Genomic DNA, 25836 nt, shown 5'->3' with positions numbered 1-25836 from the left:
CCAGGCAGGTCATTACTTCTTCTTGGCTATTTAGGCTCTGGGCGACAAATAATTCTAAAAGTCAGGAACTGAAATTTAAATTCAACATCATCCATTAGAAACACAAAAAGAAACATCCATTTGTGTGTATCTATGTGTTGCTAATGGACTTTAGATTTCATTTTCTGGGGTTCATGAGGCCAACGGAGCTTGGAAAGCTTCCATCATATGCTTTGCACATGTAGGACTATCCTACAAATCAGGATTGTCCTACGGATGACCATACTGCACATGGAGGACTGTCCTACAAATCTGGATTGTCCTATGCAGGACTGACCTCCACCTGCAGGACTGCCCTACAAATGTAAGACCCATAAAAAATTTAGGACACCCTAGAAAAGTATACCTCTGAAGAAAGATGGTGAGACACGAAAATGAAAGGTACTCTGTTGTGTGAATTTGTGGAAATGTAGGCCGTGACCGTGAAATGTAGGCCATGTTCTGGAAACCTAGGAGAGTTCCAAAACTTTTTTGTTATATCCTGGCAATGGAAGACATGTCCAGGAAATGTGTAGGCCATTGAGTCCATAGGCCCATTCTGGTTCGGACTAACCAACAAGAGTTTGGCTACTATATGATTTAGAAAACAGCTGTTCCCAAATTTTGGATCTCCATATGTTTTGGACTTCAACTCTCAGAACTCCTGACTGTTGGACAAGCTAGCTGGGGCTTCTGGGAGTTGAAGTTGAAAACACCTGGAAGACCAAAGAAAGATGTGTGCAGAGGAACAGAGTATTGAATTATACTCTGCTGTGGAAATGTGGGACGTTTCTTGGAAATTTAGGTTGCATCCTGGAAATGTAGGATGGGGAAGCTATAAATTCAGGGTGGCCTCCACATGTATGATTGTCCTAGACATACAAGATTGTCCTCCATAGAGCCGTTGTCCACATATAGGACTGCCCAACAAATCTGTATTATCCTACATAGGAAAGTCCTTTACATGTTGGATGACCAATAAAAGTCTCACTGTTTTCTGAATTTTGGATGTTATTGTACTTTGCTGTATAGCCAATATGGCTACCCCTGGATATGTTTTTTGGATATACCATACAGGTAAACCATTTAATAATAGCAAATGAAATATATTGGAAACCATAAACAATAAATCAACATTGTGATAAACAATTCACCGATTGTACTGGATTGTGCAACAACTGTAGTACTAATTGTACTAATACATTGTAGTTCTTGAAGCAACATTCTGTTTCTTTAGGGCAGTTATTTTTATTACTTCCCAGCATATTTCTCATATTAAAGTAAGGAACGCACAAGATCAAAAACTGGATTCAAGATAAGCCCCACTGTTCATCTCTAAAATTATTGATGTTTCCCTCTTCCATACCTTTTTGCTTCTTCCTTGTTAATTTAGAAAAAGCTGTTTGCGTTTTGTGACAGAAAGGTAAAATTCAGCTGGCACAAGAGTGGCCTCTAAGGTGAGCATTAATACATTTTCACCACCAGGCAGTGCCACCCCAGTCTTATTAGTGACTGAGTTGCAGGTGGAATTTCACAGCAAAAAATAAAGTAAAATAAAATAAAATCTGGAGGGGGGTTGCTGAGCGAAGACATCCAAGGAGCATGAGGTGAAATCTGGAAATGCATCACAATAATTTGTGAATTTTCCTCATCGTTTACTCACAGCATATTTTAAAAAGAGTTGCTACGGTGACCATTTAGCAGTTTGTCATTAATTAAAGTCACTGCCATAACAGACTCTTTCTTGCAGTGTTAAAGCTTGTAGCAAGGAAGGTCAGAGAATGGAGATTAATTGCACATCCAATTACAGACATTCATGGTCTGAGGAACTCAGCTCAAGACCTCACCGGCCCCTTTGAGGAATAGCTGGATTTGGATATTCAGACTAAACAAAGATCCAGATCAGTCCTTCCATGCCTCTGTGCCTCTTTTCTAGTTATAATTGACTGAAGCTCTCATTGGGCTGCGCATACTTTTGACATACTTCCCATTCTTTCGTTGTCATAGAGAGGCAGCCAAACTTGTCACAATTCACTTACTTTTCTGCCCTGTCCTGTCGTTTTTGACCTATGAATTTGAAGATATCGTGTCAGAATTCATGTCATTGCCTTAGAGGATCCGTGGAACAGCACAGAAATATTAATGAATGTGTTACAAGACTTCAGGGGGGAAATCAGGCCTGAAGGTTAACAAGGATATGACAAATATAATAACAAAGAACATGCCATAAGAAGAAGAGCTGGATCTAAGTAAGAAATCTGGCTTTAAGATTAGCCAAGAAAGTAAAATATTTGGGAGTAGAACGGACCCCCAAAAAGTCATATCTCTTTCAAACAATTCTCAGAAAATCTGGGAGAAAATTAAAATGGATTTGGAGAATTGGACAAATTTTAAATTGCTCTCTGTAATCCTGAACTTTGGACTGGCTTGTGGCTTACTCTCTTTGGACATCGTTTGGCATTGTTGCTTGAGGAACTGCTTCTTGGCAGCTCGGCATGGTTTCCTTTTGCCCAGCAGGCTCTTATCAGCCTGCTGGGCAAAAGTGTGAGTGTGTGTTGGAAGCATTCCTGGACAAATATAACCTATAGGTGCCATGCTTATTTGTATTATAATAAAGAAAAGGTGACTAGAGATATCAACAATCATTATGTAAGAAAATCTCTTTTAGGGACTTGGAAAAAATATAAACCTAGACTGTGTGCCAGGCTGTCATTAGGGTTTTCACAACATAAAGCTTTTTATAGAAGTGATTCAGGGTTAAAAGAGGTGGATTACGTATAGAGATATATTGATTATTCAAGGTGATAAGTAAAAGACACAGGAGTAACTTTTGAATGAAGGAATTAATTGTCACTGGTATTTATACAGACAACTGACAGAGCAAATTTTTTTGGACACAAAATTAGAAGTTATTGAAACATCAAAAACAGAATTAGAAATTACAGACGGCCCTCCTTATCCATGGATTTTTTTATCCATGTATTCAAGTATCCACTGTTTGAAAATATTCAAAAATATATAACTACTAAAAAGTGAGCCTTGATTTTGCTACTTTATATAAGGGACATTATTTTACTTGCCATTGTATTTAATGGGATTTGAACATCTGTGGATTTTGGTATCCACGGGGGGGAGGGGTCCTGGAACCAAATCCCAGTGGATACCAAGGGACCATTCTATATTAATTAAGTTTAAATAATAATAATAATAATAATAATAAAATTTACACATATGTGGTGGCAATGTAAATGTGTAAAACATTTTTGGGAAACAGTAATATTAGAAATAGAAAATATTATGGATATAAGAAAAGACAGAAAACCAAATATAGTATTGTTATCACTGTATAATGATGTCAAATGGAAAAAAGAAGAAAGAAATCTTGTAACAAATTTGTTTACAGCAGTGAGATTAATTATAGCAAGAAGCTGGAAAATGAAAATAAATGTGGAACTGGAGGATTGGTATAAAGAAAGTCTGGCAAATAGCGATTAATGATAAATTAATATGTAAACTGAAAGTGAAGAAAGGATTATGGAAAAGAAACGATTTTGATGAAATATGGGAAAAAATATTGAAAAAGTATTCACAAAAGAAGGTGGAAAATTACCTTCACAAGATGAATTAAAATTTTGGTTGGATTATATGGATGGGAATGGCTCCAGGGAAGGGCTGCACTGAGGTGATATTTAGTATAAAATAAGTGTTAAAGCATATATTTGTATGAAGAAAGCATAATAATTTGTATTGTAAAATTTAATAAAAAAACTAAAGCCATGTTATCCAAATTGTATAAATTGCTTTTGAAAATTCAAATGGAAAAAGAAGTGATAAAAGATAACGTGATTGGGTGGTCTTAAAACATTGGGCATATTTAAAGTTAGCTCAATGGGAGAAGACCTAGACAAAAAGGCTGAAATATAAGAGTCAAGATATTAGGGGGAAATATTAAAAATGTTTTACCATTGCTATCTGACTCCAGACAAACTTTCTAAAAGATTTAAATAACAGTTGTTGGAAATTTTTAAAGGAGAAAGGAACTTTTTTCGTATGTGGTGGTCCTGGCCAAAAACAAAAAAATACTGGGTGGAAATATGCAAATTGACAGATGTCAAAAGTGGCAGATATAGTGTTTCAGGATGGACAGATTAGATTCATTGATAATCTTGAAGTCCTTTGACTTGCAATCCCTATTAGAAGACTGGTGTCACTGGTCAGATGAGGTAGTGCAGACGCACTTCGCAGTCAGGTTTAAGCTGAGGAAAGGGATTTAGGTTCCTGGCTCCAGTTCAGTTAAACGTCTCCATTCAGCTCTTCAATCAGGAGCAAGGCAGCATCCGGTTCAGAGGCAGCATCCACTACAGAATTATAGTGTTATTATTCCACTTTAACTGACATGGTATTTTTGAGAGGTGCATTTAGAATTCTCAGCCAGAGTATTCCAGTGCTTCAGCAAACTACAAACACCAGGATCCCATAGGATTGAACCATGGGAATTACAGTGATATTACAGGAGTAAAATTGAGTAGTATGAGTGAACTTGTGTCTCTTTTGACTGAGTGAAGAGCCAACACTCAGAAACATTATTATTTGGACTACAATTTCCAGAATCTCCCACACAGGCTAAAGAAATTCTGGACCCCAAAAAGTACCTTTCCAAAGTCCTGGACTAGCCTCCCCCGTGAGCTTATATCCATTTCAACAAACCCAAACTTTCAGTTGCGATGCCTTCTGTCAATTCCCAAACAGCTGTCTTTCTAAGTCTGCCACCTCCAGGACTGCAGGGTTATAAGGTGCCAAAGTGGAAAACAAATGTTGAGCTTCTATTGTGTGCTCATACAGTTATATTTTGAGTGGAAGTAGCCAAGAAGTAACAGGTGGATGTGAAACATACAGATAACCCAAAGTAAGAGTGCCTGTGTGCCTCCACAGGGACTGAGGATTGACTACTGTTAAAACCAATGGCACAATTACCTGTTCTTTGCAGGGTTCTTTTTTGTCCCTTAGGTTTTATCACCTTTTTAAACACCTCCTCTTCTTCTCATTTTCTTTATCCCCATGTGCTGATGGTGAATCCTGCTAGTTTGTGTCAATATTTAGCTCTGCTATTGCTACCCTCCTGGTGACTCATACAGCTTTATTCCTTGGTTTGAGGTACGCTTGAAAAACTCTCATGGAACAAAGGGCTTCGTGAGACAAAGCTGTGCAAGAACATCTCGTTCATCTCGGGGTTGTCGAAAACCCTTGGAGAACTTAGAACAGCAGTTATATCCTGTTCAACACAACTTCTTGCTTCTTAACATCCGCTTATTATCTCAAAATTCCTCACTGTAAAAGGTACTGTTTACAGTACAATTTTCTCAGAGGGAGATTTGTGCCTATTCACTGTATCTTTGTTCAGAGTTTCACTAGGATTTATTCCTAGGTAAATGTCTATTCCTAGGTACTTATTCCTATACCAGCATGGCATAGCAGTTTGAGAATTGGACTAGGACTCTGGAGACCAGCGTTCAATTCCCTGCTCAGCCATGAAACTCAGTGGGTGACATTAAGCAAGTCACATACTCTCAGCCTCAGAGGCTGGCAAAGGCAAACCTCCTCTGAACAAATATTGTCAAGAAAACCCCATGATGAGCCGGAAACAATTTGAAGCCACACAACAACAACAACAAAGCATCTATAAAACCACACCCAACTATGTGTTTTAAAAAACTCAATCTCAATATGGAAGAGATGTGAAAGAGGCTAGAATACTCTAGGAGCAGTCCATTACCTCCAGTGATGGCGAACCTAAGGCACGCGTGCCAGAGGTGGCACTCAGAGCCCTCTCTGTGGGCACATGTGCCATCAGAGTTTGACAGAGTTTGTTACTAGAAAGCCAGGGGGACATGGCACTTTGCAATAAATAAGTGAGTTTTGGGTTGCAGTTTGGGCACTCGGCCTCTAAAAGGTTCACCATCACTGACCTAGGCACTCCTTGTTGGCACCAGGTGCTTATTCACAAGTGCATCCTGTTGTGTCACTTGCCACCTAGCCTCAATCACATCACTGGGCACCTTGTTCTGAGCTCAGAAGGAGCGTTTCATGTCAGTTGTGGTGGCAGGCAGCATGGAAGGTCACACATGTAAACAGCCACCACACATCACTGTGTGTAGGGGCGGGTTACAGATTTTCTGGGAAAATCTGGAGCAAAAAGTGAGTTTTTAAAATCCATTTTAGGGGTAGCATAACACGACTTCAGTGCTGACCTAGCTGTACATCATCAGGACAGTTTGCACCAGAATCAGGGACTGGGCCCAGCATCATCTGGACTGATTGCCATGATTATGCGAGGAGGACATGTTGTTTGGTCCATGCAGACATGGTTCCACATAGGCATCATATCTGAATTTTTGGGAGAATATATCTTACCGCCCCTCATGAAAAGAAAAAGGATAGTGGGAATAATGGGGAACTTCCAGTGTTGTTTTTTTAGGTGCCTTTAGACAGGGAACATTTAAAACTGACGTTGCAACCACAACTACAGTAGAATCTACTGTAGAAATTTATTTTGTAGAAGAGAGTGACGCCATTGCATCTTAAACACAAGTTGCATAAAATGAGTTGCAACAGCAGAAAAATTCAAGACAATTCTCAATAAAAATTTGTTTATACACCTAGTGTGGTTATCATGCAGCCTTTTAGATGGTGTTGGACTCCAAGTCCCATCGGCTCTGGCCAGTGTAGTCAATGGTGAAGAGTGCTAGAAACTGCATTTCAGCAACATCTGAAGGGCTGCATGATTCCCAAACCTGCCATGTGCTAATACTGTACAGTATTTCCATACCCGCTGCCTTACAGATACATTAGACTACAGTTCCCACTATCCTTAACCACTATGGGCATAGTATGTGAGGACAGTGAGAGTTGTATTCCAGGGAAGGCTGTGCTGGTACATTTTGAAATTTAGTGTTTGTTACACAAGTTCCTTCCATTTAATTTTTATTTCAACCTGACCCCAAACGGCTCTGAACTGCATGTGTTCTTTTATCCACAGAAACAAGAGAACAAGAATCATGTTGACCCTGAGAAGCTGGAATTAACAAGCCAATGAGTTTGGAGCCCTATGGAGCCAGCTGGGAAATTACCAGGGTGCCAGCTCAATAGGAACCCTGAAAACAAAGCCTGGGCCACTTGCATTACAAGAACCTTTACCCCATAGTAAACAGCTTGCAAAATAGCACAGTTGGGTAGGTGCCCGTGGCGTTTTTCATGAACGTGGTTATTAACTACCACGACATCACAGAAACCAATACACCAGGCAACAATACAGTTGCATCAAGAAAGTGTTGGGGATCATGATTCAAACGATTTTAATAAAATTAAAAAATCGTTTTGCCTCTCCATGTATGTAAATTATGTGTGCATACATGTGTGTGAATGTGGCTTTTCTTCAAGCCTTTTTCTAACCGCTGCCACCTTCTCTGTTCCATACAAATGTATTGACGTTTTGTATCAATTCACTTACTTTTGAATGGACATGTCTAGAATTGCTCCTTTTTGTGTATAGGAATTGTGGGTTTTGAAACCATGCTCTAGCAGCAGAAGTCCTGAAGCACCATGAAAGCAATCCCATTTACTGGGATACATAGAATCTACTTAATCAGTAAGGAATCAGGTGCTTGATGTAACCAGTCCACAAAAAAGTATCCCAATAATTGTGTTATCTTTTACAGCAGTCACCCCTAACCTTGGAAACCTTGTGCTGGACTACTGTTTGCATCATCCTCAGATATCATGACAAATTCTGGCCAGTATAGTTTTGTGAGAATGGTGAGGATGGTGGGTGTTGCACCCCTACACACTCATCTAGAAGGGGTCAATTTAAGGGAAGTTTGTTTTAGATGTAATAAGTCTTTTTGCTGTTTTTGCTTCTGCAGACTAGCCTATCACTGATAGATTTTAACTTGTGGTCTAGTGCAGTCCTTCTCAGGTTATCTAATATGGGAGACTGGCAATTCCTCTCTCCATATGCTAGGGACTAGTGCCATATTTCCCCTTTCAGTAGCAATCATTTAGTGAACCGAGCTGGGTGATGGCAGAAAGAGTGGAAACATTTTTGGGAAGCTTATCAACAGTAATTAATACACACACATACTATTATTAATTATTATTATATTGGAGCACAAAGTGGCTTACAAATTAAAAGGACAATGTGATTAAAAGCACACAAAAGTGCTTTACACCTCTTGTAAAGTGCAACTACAACTCTTGAAATTCAACAGCCTGAATTTACTGATCGTGGATGCTAGGGGACTGTAGATGTTATAGTTCAGAAGAGTAACTTGGCAGGGCCTATTTATCACAAGTTCCTTCATGGTAAAGACAGGTTAGTCATTATTAATCATCTTTCTTGGCAATTTGGAGTGAAAAAGGAGTGTTGGATGAGTTTTAGACAGCATGCTCAATTAATGTGGGGTGGCTATGGGACTCCCAGAGGCCTTATCCGTGCACCTGAAAATGTAAATAGCCATGGATATGTTTCCCTCAAGGCAGACCTACTGTTTTAGAGCATTAAAATACTTTATGCCTTGAGGGGGTGAAAAGCACACTTCAGATACTATGCATAAGCAGTGCAAACAATTTAGAAGCAGCACAAGAGGTGAAAATTGGTTATCTTCTCTGCCCAGAAAGTACTGACACTTAAAGGAGGTGAGAGCAAAATCAGGACCAAATGTGCACAGAACAATTTGATTTGACTGACTGTACATAATTCAAGTGCTGTTAGTTATGTATTCTCTTACTGCACTGCTTAAAAATAATAGTAATAATATAGGCTGAATGTAAGACCAGTAATGAGCAGTGACACTCTTCAGTGATCTTTCCCTCCCACAGAAGGTACAAAAAACTTAGAAGAAAAGTCTAGAAGTGTATGAGCGAATAACTATTGTCTTACCCAGAAACACTGGAAGGAGAATCAAACTTTCAACAACAACAAAACGATATGCATGGCAGCCCTTCCTGGACTATATTATTTCAGGTGCATTTGAGGAAATCATGGTTGTTAGGTATATACTTGACCATTCATGTGCATAAGCAGTTGGCAATAAAATTTGGCCTGGGGGAAAAACAGAGAAAGTGGGTACACATGGCCCTCCATACCTATGGATTCTTTATCCACAGATTCAAACACCCGCATTGGTAGGCATTATCAATTTTGAATACTTGCAGGTATGTTTTTTTACAAAATGATGAAAACAAGACATTTCATTAAAACAATCATCATTATCAACCAGATGAAGGTAGTTGTCCAATTTTGCCAGATCATTTCAGGGGACAACACACCTCACCTAGTCTAGTCTCAGCAAGGACTAGAGTTCCCCTCTCCCTTCTCTCTCCCCATTTTGGATCCATGAAGAAGGGGGAAGACATGGCTTTTTGTCCTCTCCCTCCCTCTCTCCTTCTTTCCCCTTGTTTTGAACATTTGCTGGAAAAGATTTTTAAAGGGTCTATAGGGAAGGAGGAAGGAAATGGCAAACTTTACTTCCCCTCCTCTTCTGCTTGCTGGCAGGAACAACTCCTGAATGCAATTTGGCTTAACAGAGCCTTAGAGGAGGGCTCCAAGGTCCACTCAGCCTTCCTTCATTTTGTAAGTTGGTAAAATTTGTACCCAGCTTCTTGGGGGCAATTGGCTTACACATTATAAACTGCTTAGGGAGTGTTAGTTCACTGATAAGTGGTATAGAAATGTATTTGTTATTGTTATTACTATGCATTACATTTATATCCCACCTTTCCTCAAGGCGGTGCACATGGCTCTCCCAAGAAGCTGGTGAGGTAGATCAATTTGAGAGAGAAAATGTCCAGCCCAAGGTCACCCAGTGAGTTTCATGTCTCCATATGGGTTTGATATGTCACAGGTCCCCTTCAATGCCCTGCCTTCAATGCCATGCTGGTTGTTCCCTTGTTGTTCTTGTTTTGCTGTTGTGTGCACTCATTTCTGACTTTTGGGGATCCCAAGGCGAACCTATTATGGGATTTTCTTAGCAAGATTTGTTCAGAGGAGATTTGCCATTGCCTTCCCTGAGGTTGTGAGCATGGGTTTCATGGCCAAGCAGGAAACAAACACTGGTCTCCAGAGTCACATTCCAACACTCAAACCACTATGTTGGATTACTTCCATCTTGGTTGGGAATGAGCTGGAAGGCACTAGGTTGAGAAAGGCAGATTTAGTTGTAAGGAAAAAAAATCTGTGCAAGATATTTTAGAGATACAGATTATTACCTTACCAAATCTCAAATACTCCAAAGTAGAAAGAGAACACATTATGTGGTTCCCTTGATGTTGCTGGACTGCAATTCACAGCATTCTTCAGCATTGATTAAGCTGCTTAGTGCTGTTGCAATCCAATAACATCTAGAGGGTCATGTCATACCCAGCCCTGTCTTTGGAAAAGTGGGCAGGGGATGTTACCAAGATTCAGCTGTCGAGGATTAATGCTGTGTGTTGAGTGGATTGCACCCAAAAGTAGCAAAAATGGCCCCAGCAAGACACATGCAGAGCAACCTGCTGGAGTATAGCCTTGGGTGGGTTTTTCATGTTGTTCAATGCATTATCCAAAAGTGAAGCAAACTCTTTGTTTTTGCCAGCTTGATATAAGCAAGAAGACCTGCAGTTAGGGTAATTGCTTGTCCAACTGTTTGCCTATGCATCTACCTGCTGTTGTAGTAACCACGGTAGTGGGGGGAGGTTTGTATCCTTCCTCTTTGTCAAACCATCATTTCTTCTCCCCCCATCACTGATCACTATCCCAATAGTGATAAGAACGGGTTTCAATTTTGCCTCTTGGTATGTGTGTGAGAGAGATGCCAAGGAGAAGAGGCAGAGAGGGGAAAAGAGGAAGCAAAGTCATACACAGAGCAAAGCTAGTGAACACAGCATCTGCTTCGGGCTCACCAGCTGGATTGGAAACAGAACTGAGATGATCTCCTGCTGCCTGCTGCATTGCTGCAGGTGGGCATGGAAATTCTGCTGCTGTTTATAAGAAGGGGCTGGAAGGCTGGGTGAAGACCTATCCCTCCCACCCACTGCAAAGAAACTTGAAGCTGACAAGTACTTTAGCAGATGTCTTTGCAAAAAACCAAAAAAGGAACAAAAAGCATTCTTGTGATGGGCATTCTTTTCCTTGAAGGAGGAAAAATGAATCAGGGCAGATGGAAGCTTTGCAAAGTCTTTGTAATAATTTTTGAGCCAAAAGCCTAATTGCAGCTTGGCAAGTGTCCGCTCTTGACAACAAAGGAGGAAAAATAAATATCGCCTGCTTTTATCTTTCTCCTTCCAAAACTGAAGTAGGCAATCTTGGAGGAAAGTGAGAATAAAGAAAGAAGTGGCATCTTTGCAATTCATTGGAAGCTCTCCGAACTCAGTAAGGCGACTGATTTCAAGTGTGAGCAACTAGACTCTTAAGGCCAGCTGTTATTCAAGATAGCATTCTTCACTTGAAATAAACAGTTGCCCTCTCTGTGTGTGAGAAAAAGAGAGGAAGCCTAGAGAAAAGAAACATTAAGGAGTGGATTTTATTTCACTGCTCTAAAGAAGAAAATACAGTACCTATCTCTTCCCTTCTATAGCTGGAGAAGGGGCTGGGAGACTGACAGCAGCATGGAAGATGAGACAGGTAACATTATTCTTATTACTTTTGCAGAATAAACTCAGTCCATTCCAGACAGACTGCATTAAAATCAATTGCATAATTCGCATACAACTTATCCAGAGTCTGCAGAATATAGCCATGTTGTTGCTGCTGTTGTTGTGTGCCTTCAAGTTGTTGCTGACAAACCTAGCACAGGATTTTCTGGGGCTGAGAGTGTGTGACTTGCCCAAGGCACCCAGTGGGTTTCCAGGGCTGAGCAGGAAACTGAACCTTGGTTTTTAGAGTTGTAGTCCAGCACTCAAACCACTACACCATGCTGGCACTATGAATTTAGCAATTTTATGAGGTTAACAAAAAATGGGGGGGAAGCAACTTTTGGGGCAATGTTTCTCATATGTAACATGCTGGAGAGGAAGAAAGTAAGAGAAAATAGGATGAGTACTTTTTCTCTTGCTCCTACAACCGATACGCTCAAATGCCTTGCAACTACTATCTCTTTGCATCAAAGCAGTGAGACCATTTCTGCTATAGACAGCTAAGCAGTTGTTTTCACATGTATCTAACAATCTGCAGTTTCTGGTGAGTTGGAAAATCCAGTAGATGTACAGGGATACCTTCAAGGCTTATTATCCAGATCCTTATTTTTCCAGGAGGAGGGGGGGGGATCATCACAATCACCATCACCATGAGCACCATCAATGATCATCAGCATCTTCATCAACAGTAGTCATAACAGTAGCCAGTAGTAGTTGTAACAACAACAACAACCATCACCTTACAGCAGGGGTCTTGGTTATCTGAAGGGCTGTATTCTATCATATCAGCCTTGAGACATGAGGGTGGGGGAGGTTCTTCTCTCATTTTCACAATCCTCAGAGGCATATCTGGTGGGGATGTGAGAGTGGGTTTTCTTACTGACTTATCCTAGACTCTGGAAGCCCCTTTCGATTGTCCTTCTATCGACAAACAAAGAAATAATAATAATAATAATAATTATTATTATTATTATGGCAGGCTTTTCGGCATCTGAACAGTTTGTAAGGAAGAGGCTTTTAACAGGTGGCTGCTGGACTTTGAAGCATGATGTGTCTTTTTCAATAGGGTTTTGAATTGTCTTAAATGATGCCTTTAATTTAATTCCATTCAAGTCTTTGATCAATTCTACCCTAAGCTGCCTCAAATCTCATTTTGGAAGCAAAACAGGCTATCAATCCAGCACCTAATAGTTAATTTGCCAAAATCCATGTGAAGCATCTAAGCATAAACTCTGCCAGTTTGTACAACTGACAGGGGGCAGCCTACTTTGTGTCGTCCATGTGGCTGACAGAGATCATGGAGATCTCCTGGTAGAAAAAGTAGCTTTCAACATGCTCAGCCTTTGACTTCGATTAATCTTCCCCAGCATGGACAAAAGTAAGGGATTATGGGGACTGTGGTCAAAAGCATCTGGATTACAAAATATGTTCCCCACATTATAGAGTTGCCATTCCACCCTCAATCCAACAGCCCTACACCATTCTCATTTGAGTTTTCATCATCCAATAACAGGAGTTCTAAAGGAAAAGCTTGACCATCCATTTCTGTCATTGCTCCAAAGGACTGAAAAACCATATGGTACAATCTTCCCAGGACTTTTCCACTTCAGGAGACAACTAAGGGAACTGAAAAAATAAGTCAGAATCAACAGAGTGGTCAAGGCCCAGACCAGCCCCTGTTTCCAGACTCTTAACAACCGAGATGATAAGGGCAAGGGGATGCTTGGCTCCTTTCACAGCAGTGTCCATATGGCAACCTGTTACCTTTTCTTGTCAAAGGGAATGACAATACTTCACTTCTACAGGGAAAGATTAAAAGCATGGATGCCAGATCTATTCCCAGATCTAATATAAATGTATGTATGCTTGTGGAGGAGGTCTGTGAGCTGTGCATTTCAAGCATCTTCATCTTCGTTTTTTGGGAGATAAATGCCAACACCAATTGAGTTCACTTTCCTCTCAGTTCACCTTCTCACATTTTTATCTGCTCCCAATTTTTCCACTTTTGGGCATCCCCATACCTACACTATATGTATCCAGCGTAGAGTGAGAAGAGACCATGGGCAAATTGTTTTCTCCTTGTTGTAATAATGTCATCTCTTGTGACTATTTACTTCATTTTTCTGATGCTGGGCTCTTCCATCATTGCCCACCTGTGCCAATAGACCCATATTCCATTCTGTTTCACACAGCAGCAGATCATAACAATGATAGTTTTGTAATTTTGAGTGGTTAGCATGAATTGGTTTTTTAAAACGCACACACACAAACTAGTTTCACTGTGTGAAGAACTGTAGTTGCATATAAATGGCTTGTGTGTGTTGGTATATAGGTTTATACAGTGGGTCCTTGGTATCCCCTGGAGTTTGATTCCAGGACACTCTAAAGATACCAAAATCCATGGATGCTCGTCCCATTATATACAAAGGTGTAGTGAAATGGCAGCCCTTATATAAAATGGCAATATCAAGCTTTTTGGATTAAAAAAAAAAAATTCAAGGCAAAGTTGAATCCGTGGATGTAGAATCCATGGATACAAGTGTGTGCCCAAGTGAATCAGATGCGGGCAAACATGTTGGGGAGCCCATAATTACAGTGGGATGTCCAAACTCAATTTAGCATGAGTCTCCTAGCCCTAAATGCTTTCCCAGAACCAGAGCCCTTTCACAGTACACACTTACAATGCTATGTTTCTACTTCAACTGTTAGAATGATATACTATGGAATCCTGGGATTTGAATTTTAGGGAGGGTGTTTAGAATTCTCAGACAGATTGTTCTAGTGACTCACCAAAATATAAAGCTCAGGACTCCATGGCACTTAAGGCAGAATAAAAGTGCTATAACTCTGTGGTGTGAAAGGGTCCCCAGCTGGAGTGGCCCAATAAAAAAGAATAGGGCTCATACCTTTTAAAAACCGTGAAGAAGAGAGAATCTAAGCAATCATAGCTTATCAGAGACAGTGGTCAAGCATAGGAGCATACAACAGTTTACAAAATAATGAATGAATCCTCATGACTGATTGATCATATACTGTAAAATTTGGCTTTGGGGGCTTGGTTATAGAAATAAAAAATTTTAAAGCTTCACCTGCTGAAAATCCCTTTTCTGTTCACCTATTGCAGGTGCAAAAGCTCTTTCCTCTATGGCTTGCAACCACCATAGACCCAATTTAGCCCTTAGCTGAAATGTCTTCCTCAGCCCTGTTTTATTGTGAGGCGATGTAATGAAGGAGTCATTGCCAAGTGCCAAATTTCCCAGTAACTACAAGAAAGTGTTTAATGGCACCAGAAAGATTAACAAGTTTATTATGCTGCATGCTTTTGTGGATCGGCATGCATGTATGGATGTGTTTGTGTGGGCACGTATTTAACTGCTGTTCAAACTTTTACTGGTGTTGCAATTAACCCTATTTTTATGGCTGGTTCTGAGATGTTTCTGTGCAATTTTTGTTGTAAGTTGCCCTGAATACAATTGTTAAACGGTGAGATATAAACACATGTAGGCTTTAAAGCATTCAGCAGAAAGAGTTTAACCTCTGCTTCCCTCTGATGTTTCATTTTACAGTTGGACGACTCCAGGGACCTTATTGCACACACTTTTGCCCCTGATCTGGGCATGAACAGGGGACATGCGTGGCCAACTGAAAATGCATTTTATCGCATGCCATACTGTCCTCGAGGTGGCCCGATGCCATCCCCTAGTGCTAAGCCGTCCCCGATCAGAGCTTGTGTGTGTGAGATAAGGTCCCAAGTTTAGCTTTTTGATTTGAATTCATACCTGTCTCTACTCCCTACAACCTGGAGTAAGACCAATAATACAGGGAAAGCTTTTCTGCATGGATGATAACCATGTGGCCCTTCAGATGGTTTTGGACTGCAATTTCCAGCAGCCCTGAGGAATGCTGGGAGCTGTAGTTTGACAACATCTGGAAACTGCAAATTTTCACACTACTAGTACTTACTTATTGTACTTCTACAAACCAGTCCCTAGTGGGATTCAAGGGAGAGCATACATGGAACTTTTATTTGTTTCAGAGTGAATCATACTTTTATTTATTTTATTTTCTATTATTTCCCTTTCCTTGCTCCCTTCCCTGATTTCAGGTGTCAGTTTCTGTCCTACCAACAGCAGCCTACTATCCTCTAAGAATGAAAGCCACAAACAAATCGTCAAGGGGAACTATACCTTCTCTTCCTACTACCAGCACTCTTCTCCTGTGGCTGCCATGTTCATCGTTGCCTACATCTTTATCTTCTTCATGTGCATGATTGGCAACATGCTGGTTTGCATCATTGTGCTAAAGAACCGGCAGATGCGAACGGTCACCAACATATTTATCCTGAATCTGGCTATCAGTGATGTCTTGGTGGGGATCTTCTGCATGCCAACAACCCTGGTGGACAACTTGATTACTGGTGAGTGGAAGAGTAGCAAGGAACAGAACATAAATGCACGAAGGCTGCACTATAACATCCCCTCAAATTTTGGCATGTGGAGATACACTATGCCAGCACCACACAAACCCATGCCAAGTCACAATATTGTACAACACGTGCCAGTGACTGGATGCCATGAAATGTGCAATGCACCACCACGGTGTGTAACATGAAAATGCAGTGTGCCACTACAATACACAACATTATCCTATGTTCAGCTGTGCATCTGCTGTTGTCAGCAGAACATGTATCTTGTGCTATGATAAATACATAGCACCCTATATGCATAGCATGACTTACACATGAATTTGGCATGAATTTGCCAGTCTCCAGGTGATGATAACAGTGGGCTTGTTACACTGTTTTTTTTTAAAAAAATCCTCACTCTGAATTTGTGGTAATCCAGTCATACAATGTTCTGACAATTTGGGGAATTAATGGGGGGGGGGGGGGTTTGAGGCCTGAGGAATTACTTTGTGGCTAGTCCAGGGAAAAACGAACCACAGTTTTCTTCAGATTTTCCAGAAAAATCTGGATGTGAGATAATGTGGCCAGAAGATTCGTACTCATGGCAGGGAAAGAACAGTAAGTGATGAGTCCCCAGATGTGTGTGTTTGGAGCAGTGCAATTGTATTTATGTTGTATTTGTGTGCATATGCACATAAACTCATCTCTTTGCCTTTACCTTCACTCCTCCACATTCCTTGATGGACAGGTGAAAAAAAAAAGGATGTTGTATGGCTGGAAATATCATATATACTTAACTATAAGTTGACATCATGTATAAGTCAAGGGCAGGTTTTGGGGCCAAAATTATGGATTTTGATATGACCCATGGACAAGGTTGAGGGTAAAACTTAGTAGCATGTAATAAAGGATGTAAAGGCTGAAGTAAAGGAAAATGCTAAAAATCTTTAAAAGTTTTGACATACATAACTGTTTGTGCTCACCCTAAAGGTTGGATGGATGAGATAGTAGATAGTAGAGTTGGATGGATGAGATAATGAGAATTTGCTGCAAATATCTGCCCTATCACTGTTAATAGTATAAATAAACCTCAGGATCACAGCAAATCTAGAAAATCCAGGGCACCTGGACTTTGCTGTATGTTTAGACAAGCCCATGTTGAAATGGTGAAGAGTTTCCAGTAAAATTATAACTGTTGGGTGAATATATGTGTACATGCTGAGCCTTCTTGGCTTTGAATCCAATGTAAGGGCTCCAGTTTATACCATTTCACAAAATGAGAGGGTGTAAATGTTTTCCAGAATACCACTATCTCCTTCTAACGGCCTTTTCTCCACTTTGATGCATAGCCTGTCTTTTATTTGCTGGACCAGTTTGATGTATCTATGATAAATATTGGTTGCAGAGAGAACAATACTGTACTGTACGCATAGATTAATTTTATTGGCCTTTTTTTTCCTTTTGGAAGACAATCTAAGAGCAACTTATTTGTGCAGTCACATCAAATGTGATAGCATTTGTGGTTTATAAAGTGAGTTGAGACACCTAATATCACTTATAATCTCGGACTTTGTTAATTCTCATGATTTGTATGTTTGACCTCCCCACACTCATAGCTGAAGATAGTGGAAATGTAAGACTCACTATCTGGGATGTGAGTATTTACCATGCATTTACTACTCATTGGTGATGGTGGTGACAGAGTTTCTGAACAAAAATAAAATAGGCCATTGGTACTATAAATGAAAGAGCATGTCAGATGCTAATGACCAGCAATTCTCTCCTGTTCTCTGTACTTTTTTATTGCGTTTTCCTCAGTTTTGCCCATAACATCTTTGTTCTGGCCACCTCTGGCCAAAATTATCACTGCCTCTGAAGGGACAATAAGCCAGTTTCTGTAAGGTTTTTCTGGATTATAACATCTATACAAATTCTAGAAATTCCTCAAGATCATAGAGTTCACATGGATCAAAAAGCCTAATGTAACATGATTCCAGAGAAGGACCCATCCATGTTTGATTCTGTGTTCCTGCATGGCAAGGAATTGGACTGGATGGCCCTTATAGTCTCTTCCAACTTTACGATTCTATGATTCTATCTGTCCATCCCTCCACTGATCAATCAACACAATACTGGCTGAAGTATAAAGCACCAGGGATCTTGAGCTTGGACTTCGGCAGTCACAAACTTTACCCTGGGTTCTAGTGTGGTAGCTTACTAGAAGTTGGAGCTAGTGGCTTGTCCCCTGCTGGGCTTACTCCATAGCATGGGAGTATTTCTTTTGAATTACAGTTGTCAGAACCCCCAGCCAGTAGGCCAGCACTGGTGAAGTGATCACATCAAGGTACAATAGGATTCTATCTAAAAAAATAAAACCCACCATCTGATTCTGGCACAGCTCCTGACGGGAATAATTAATTTTTTGAGTTAAAGAGCAAACAGTCCCCAGACTCCTCCTGTTTTCTTGATTTCTCTCTCCTCTACACACTGGTTTATTAAGTCACCTTCCTCTCTTCCCCATTCCAAATACTTGCCAGCTCACCTCTATTCCAAACTCCCCTTGTCTTTGACGCTTCGTCACTGTCAGAGTGTCTAGTTTTGACCTATGGTGATCCATGAGCAGGGCCACTACACAAGGCACTTACATATCCAAAAAATCTGCATGAAGTCCTTTGTAAATCCAGCAGAAATCAACCTTGTGTTGAGGAAAGGTAAAAAAAATACCTACAAGTGCCTTGGCCAGTGGATTTGAAGCTCCATTGACATGGAAGCCAACAGCTGCCACTATAGGAGAAGGAGTAAAGTTGACTTGAAAGGCTTCAAAGATTCACCTGACATTTTGGCTGAAGATGTGATGGCATGCGAGTGTGGCATACCTCTACACACATACATATACACTCACACAATCATCCAGGTTGTGGAAGGCTCCACATAGTGGTGGCAAATACAATCGCCCTCTCCCAAATACAGGCCTTCCCGGGCCTCCATGAAATTCCACTTCTGATTTGTCTTCTTCCTCTTTCTGATTACTTAGTAGCTAAGGCACCCTGCACCTAGCCTGAGGGCATTGTACATGACATGCTACCTTCCTGAAGTCTCTGAGTATTCCTTGCCTAAGAAAACCCTATGAAATTAATGAGATCACATATGCCAACAGGTGTCTTGAGGGCACACATATGCTCAAGCGTGTCTTAGAAAAGCCGTGAGGCCAAATGCTATAGTGAAGCCTTCGACTTCAAACAGAGGCCAAATACTGCTTGAGATAAAAAATGTGTTTCCTGCTAAGTGAACACATTGAATACTTTGGTGATATTACACCAAAATATCAGACGATAGAAAGGATAAATGATGGACATTCTAGCTAGCAGGTCCTGCTGGCAGTGCTGGGCTGAACAAGGCAGATGCTTCTGAACTCCACAATACAGCTGGCCATTAACCCTTCCTTTTTCTTTTGAAAGACAGAATGCCCAAGGCTTTCCTAATGGACACAAAAATTCTAACCATTTTGCTTTTGCTCCTTACACTTAATCTTCCTCTCTACCTGTGCTCCCAGTATAGTTTCCCATCCATAATACTGAGCACAGGAGTAGAATAACTTGAGGCTTGCAGGATTTCTTTGCTTTTTGGCTAGAATCCTAATATCCATCAAGAAATTGAGTGTACATCAATGATTCAGCCAAGTAGACATATACCAACAGTTGAGAAACAGACTGCCCTCAGTATCTGCTCAGCCCACGTCAGCCCCATCCTTTGATCACGTTTATAAAATCAGAGAATTTGGTCCGTAATTTTATTGGATAATTTCATATTGTGTTATAAAGATTGTTAGAAGAAATATAGCAAAATGCAGGGAGATATAAACGCAAGACAAATTCATAAGGGGTAAAGTGTTTTGTTTTTTTTTTTTTTTTTGTTTTAATTAAATTGAGGATTGAATGATTATAGATGTCTTTAAAATATGTGTAAAAGTTTTAATTTAAGTACAATCATGGATTACGCAAGTGCAGTGAATTTGATCTTTTTCTTTTTGTATTAAGGAAAATTGCTGGGCTAAATCATGTCTCAACCCCTCCGTATGAGGAAGTCATTATGTTCTTGTAGTAATGTTGTTATGGTATTTGTAGCGGTGGGTTTGTTTAGAGGGTGGTCAATGTTGAATATATGTATTGTATTATATTGGTATTGTTATGAATGTTTTATGTAGTCATATATGTTTTTTATATATATGTATGGTAAACTTTAATAAAGATTAAAAAAAAAAGTATCTGCTCAGCCCAGGAATTTGGGTTCAGCACCAGAACCAACCTCACAAATCTTTCCACACAAAAATCTAATCCTGGTTGTCCCTCAAGGGTTCTTTTTTCAGCACTCAGATTTAGGGAGGAAAAATATTTTTCTGTTATTACAGTTATATGGCAACATGGAGCCAGAAATTGGTCTCAGAAACTTGTGGGTCCCTGAGACATCACCCAGAGATGTACCAGCTTGAGCTACCTTCATTTTATCCTTGACTTAGTCTATGATTCATAAGATGAAACCTGACACTATGTGGGTGTATTCAAGTAGCAATTCTATGGATATCATACGGTTTTCTTAGGTAAGGACTACTCAGAGGTGGTTTTGCCAGTTCCTTCCTCTGAAATATAGCCAACATCATCTGATACTATCACACCTCAAATAATCTAGCCTACATCCTCAGTCTTGAGGCTGAAGCCTTACGTCATCATCAGATCCTATGGCTTTAGTATTGAGCCAGGATGATTTGTGGACTTTCCTGTTCCCAAGCCATCCCAAGTTCTTTAATGCTCAGTCATATGACAAGTTCTTAAGGACTCAAGATGTCACCTGTTAATGATATTTTAGTGATCTGTTGTTATTAGTATTACCCAACTCTAGTGTTGTTTTTTGGTTTTGCTCATAAACCATACAGCTATGTTTGTTTTTGTATTATCCAGTGTAATTGTAATTGTTGCAGCTGCCATCCAACAATTCTGGATAATATCCAGTGCTCGGCAACATCTTAATTATAAATTTGGACTGATTAGTGTCTCTTGCGATAACAGGGAATGTCCAGCATTGATTTAGTGACAGAAGACAGAAATGAAATTGCACATTCTACAAGTATTAACATCCTTATTGCATATACAGAGGAGGTGCGGAAAAGGAGAAGAGTGTGGGAAATGTCTACTTATTTGATCTGTAGGAACAGTTTTTCAAGGTTGGGATTCAGACATTGCACAAGACAGCAAAAATAGTATTTTGTGTTGAGCTTCTGTGGATAGACTTCCCCTCTCTTGTTTCACAAATAGGAACATTCATTTCCACAGAGAGTAGCAGACTGTGAACCAATGTCTTGAGCATTTTGTGTCATAGAAGTACAATCTCCAGACAGTATGACTGATGAAAAACATTTGTCAGTGTGCAAACCCATAACGTAATTGTTTCCTGCATGCTGAGTCACCTCTTTCCCTTCAGATCTCTTGTTCATTGTCAAATTTGGAAATTGAGTTCCCTTCACTTCTTCACATCAGGTAGGTGATAGATAGATGGGGCTTGGCAAGATGTCAGGTAAAGCTAAAAGCTGTCATTTTGTTACAGCAAAAACCTAAGGAGTCTTGCAGCATCTGACAAATAAACAAATTTATTATAGCATAAGTTATTATGTAGTAAAGTCCAACAGAGGCATGATGAATTGACTTTGATACAGATATATATGCTAATATTATGAACAGTAAAATCAAAGGGATGTGAAATGAACATGCAAGTAATGATGACTATCAATGTCAATTAAGTTTTTAATAGTGGCCATTTACAAAAAAAAAAAAAGAATATTCTGGCATTGGTAAATTAATCAACACATCCTGTGACAAGAAACCTTTATCTCTATTTAAGTCACAAGCCATAAAACTGGATCTCTTAATGAAATGTAGTTCAGCTGCTTTGCACTGGAGCTCATCTTTGAAGTTCCTTTGTTCAGGAAGAGCCATTCTGAGGCCACTGACACAGTGAACCCCCCTCCCGTATTGTGGTTTTTAATATTGCCATTTGTGATGTCAGATTTGTGTCCAATTATTATTTTGTGAGGGGCCTAAATACCCTAAAGGTACTAAATCCTGTCTGATCATGGATGCTAAGTAGGATGAGCCTGGTTAGTACTTGGTTAGGAAACTGCCAACAAATACCAGATGTAGGCTATATTTCAAAGGAAGGAACTGGCAGAACCAATTCTGAGTATTGCCTAAGAAGACCCTGTGGATTCATTGGGTCACCACAGGTGGACAGGTGACTTGAAGGCATATACATATTCAGAGAGACTCATATGTTTGTCCAATGAAAAAGGGTGATGCTGCGAGATGATAACTTATGAGCAAGTGCATGAACTTCCAGTGCCATGAATGACTCCATTAGGTCATGTAACGATACTGTCAAAGGAGATATGGAGACAGAGTTGACATCTGAATCTACTTTAGCATCGGGCCCCTGTGTCTATAGCTATATTGTGTAGTTCCTTGTTGATGGTGAATAGCTGTTCTGCCACCATGGGCAACTCCTCTAATGTTTGGACTAAAAAGCAAGGTGGATTCAGTGTCTCACTGACACCAACTGCCAATGTCTGTAAACCAATCTGTTCTTTAAAAAAATTAACAGCTGCAAATGCAGACAATGCAAGGTTGTAAACAACTAAGGAATTATTGCTATTTATTCATTTCTAAAGGATTTCTAACTTCACCTTGCTGACTTCTGCATAGGAGTGTGGCAGCAGTGTGTCCCTTCTGTCTTGGGTCTGCCATGAACTCAGAAGGCTGCCTATGAATAGGCTATCAAGCTAACCTGCCCACCGTTTCCTTCCTTCTCACAATACAGAAATACCAGAAGGTCATCTTCTGTCCAGACTCTTCAGATAGTGTAAAGCAGGGAGGGCAACCTTTGGACAGGAGTAATAACATCACTTTATTACTCCTTTGCCATTGCACCTGGGGCTGCTGAGAAATTAAGTCCAACAAAGTGCAAGGTTGGCCACCACTCCTATAAGTGAAATGCCCTGCACAAGCCTTTGGTTGTAGAACAGCTATTCTCCAGTAACAAGAAATCACACAACATATTTCTTAAACAGTACTGTGCATAATATTGCTTACACCTTGGCACCTGGAAATGGCAGGGGAAGATAGCAGTTGACAAGTGACTGGCCTCCCCATCCCCCTTTTATCCCTTTAACCCAGCAGGGAAGTGAAAATGTGATAAGAAAAAGTTAAAATGCAAAACAACTACTTTCTGAGTACTGCAGATAAGATATGTAAATACATGGGAAGTTTTACCTAAGCATCAAACACCTTTGCCGTCATTAGATAATTCTTCATTCCAAGAGAACTGGTCTTAATCAAAGCATGTCAGTTATTCTTTTGATGGGAGCAATACATTGACCGCTTGTATAATCTGATGATAAGACCATCTCATGGTAAATAACTCCTTAAATTCCATTAGGCAAGCCTTCGCCACCCCCAACCATAAGATTTGTCAGTTTGAAGCGCTAAGGAACTTCTGGTGAAATTTTCAATTATACTATAGGAGTGGATTCTTGCTGTTTTTATTAGACGTGAGTATTATTATTTGTTGTTTTCCTTCGAGTCATTTCTGACTAATGGCAACCCTAAGGCAAACCTATCATGAGTTTTTCTTGGCAGGTTTCTTCAGAGGTGGCTTGCCATTGCCACCTCTGAGGCTGAGAGAGTATGAGTTGTTTGTTTTAGTTACATCCTGCCTTTCCTTCCAGGAGGGCAAGGTAGAATTCCTGACTTTCCTCTACTATGTCTTATCCTTGCAACATCCTTGTGAGGTAGTTTAGGCTGCGAGAGGGGGTGACTAGCCTGGTTTCATCCACTGAATTTCATGGCCAAATAGGGACTGGGAAGCTGCTTCAAGTCCCAGTCCTGCTTTCTGAGCAGTGCACCACTCTGGCTTTCACAGAGGAAGCCCCAAGCCAGGCAGTCCTTTTAAAGCAAAAATACTGTATGTGAAAAGTAGTGTCAAAACCTGTATTAATCTTCAATCTGTAGTTCTGTTTTATTAATTAAGGGAAATAGAGAGTCTGACAGCTCAGTACAAAAAGACTAAAATGGCTTTGGAGAATGGATGTTATTTTTACACCTGGCTGGCCACCTCTTGCTCCAATTTCTTCCCCTGCATTGGGTAACCCTTGGCATTGCACTGGTGTAACTAATTTGCACATAAAACCAGGTCAGAGTTCTGCCTGATCATTATGCAAAGCAGGCAGGCACATTGCAGCTTAGTCAAGGGGCACTTTGTGTTTGTCTGCATTTAAGACAGTGCTACTCAACCAATTTTATGGTTGGGGGGCACCACAACATGAGGAACTGTATTAAAGGGTCGTGGCATTAGGAAGGTTGAGAACCACTAATTTAAGATCTGAAAACCCTAATTTGTAAAAAGCATATTTATGTTTCTGAACTTGTGTTAGCACTTTAGAGCAACAGTATGGAATCCTTTTGTGCAGAGAACAATATCACACTACACTGTGATGCTGTCACACTGCAAGATTAATGCAGTTTGACCCCGCTTTAACTGTCTGGGCTCCATCCTATCTAATCCTGGGGTTCGTAGTTCGTTGTGTCACGAGAGCTCTTTGACAGAGAAAGCTAAATATCTCACAAAACTATTAATTCCAGAATTCCATAGCACTGAGCCATGGCAGTTAAAGCGGTGTCAAACTGCATTAATTCTGCAGCGTAAATGCAGCCACTGATACAGCACTACTATTCCACTTTAACTGCTATGGCGTCTTCCTGTGGAATCCTGGGATTTTCAGTTTAGAGAGAGGCATTTAAAATTTTCAGCCAAAGACCTCTTAGGCTTCACTAAACTACAAACACCAGAATTCCACAGGAGACAGCCATAGCAGTTAAAGTGGAATAATAGCGCTATAACAGTGTAGTTTGATATGGGTTATAATTAGCTAAGTAGCAGTTACAAGATCAATTTTGTTTTTCCCCCTGCAAGAGATTAGCCAGATTTTCCTCTTCTGGTTTTCAGCCGCTATATTGCTCTGGATACCATTCAGATTTTGGGTAAGGAATAAAAAGATTTTTGAAGAAGGCAAGATTCAGATATTTCTTCTTTCATGAGGTCTGATTTCAGGTGCAAAACAAAACAAGAGTTTCACTGTAATGAAAATGCATTTGATGTTATTATTATTATTTCTTAAATTTCCAGCAGTATAAGTAGCAGTGCTGTTAGGAAGACTACCAGGTGATCTTAGGCAACTCACACATAGGAGCTTATCGCATGAACTTTAAAAGTGCTTCAAGCCTCCTGGGCTGGAGCTGGGATGCGGGATGAAGGCGGGGATTATTGCATGCTAAATTGCCACCTGCCATCAGCCCGGGTTCAAGCCAGCACTTTTTTAGAAGTCAGAAGCTTCCTGCATCCATCCTGTATCCCGGCTCCAGCCGGGAGGCTTGAAACACTTTTAACGTTCATGCAATATGCTCTTCTCTTAGCCTCATAGGAAGGCAATGGCAAACTACCTCTGAATAAATGTTGCCAGGAAAACCCTAGGATAGGATTGGATTGCCATAGGTCAGAGTCAGCTTGAAGGCATCGAACAACAATTGTCAATATTAGATGGGCCAACATATATTTATGGTTAACTGATTTTAAATAATCTGAAACAATAAAAAAGTCCCATTGTTTAAACAAGTCATAGTAGCTCTGTATGACTAACGACTGAT

At 40.2% G+C, this 25836-nt stretch overlaps 1 protein-coding gene across 1 annotated transcript in view; it reads left to right on the top strand.

The window, feature by feature from the left end:
- Positions 1-11649: 11649 nt before the first annotated feature.
- The window catches only part of LOC149318763 (neuropeptide FF receptor 1-like), a 24070-nt gene continuing 9883 nt past the window's right edge, over positions 11650-25836 (top strand). Inside the window, exons 1-2 of the mRNA XM_089507871.1 lie at positions 11650-11674; positions 15791-16102. Coding sequence (XP_089363997.1) covers positions 11659-11674; positions 15791-16102 — 328 coding nt within the window. The 5' untranslated portion in view covers positions 11650-11658. The remainder of the gene's footprint in view (positions 11675-15790; positions 16103-25836) is intronic.

Source organism: Sceloporus occidentalis, unplaced genomic scaffold (assembly GCF_023333645.1).
Source record: "Sceloporus occidentalis isolate IW3139 unplaced genomic scaffold, rSceOcc1.0.p SCAF_2, whole genome shotgun sequence".
NCBI classification, from domain to species: Eukaryota; Metazoa; Chordata; class Lepidosauria; order Squamata; family Phrynosomatidae; genus Sceloporus; species Sceloporus occidentalis.
This window is presented reverse-complemented; position numbering and strand designations above follow the sequence as displayed.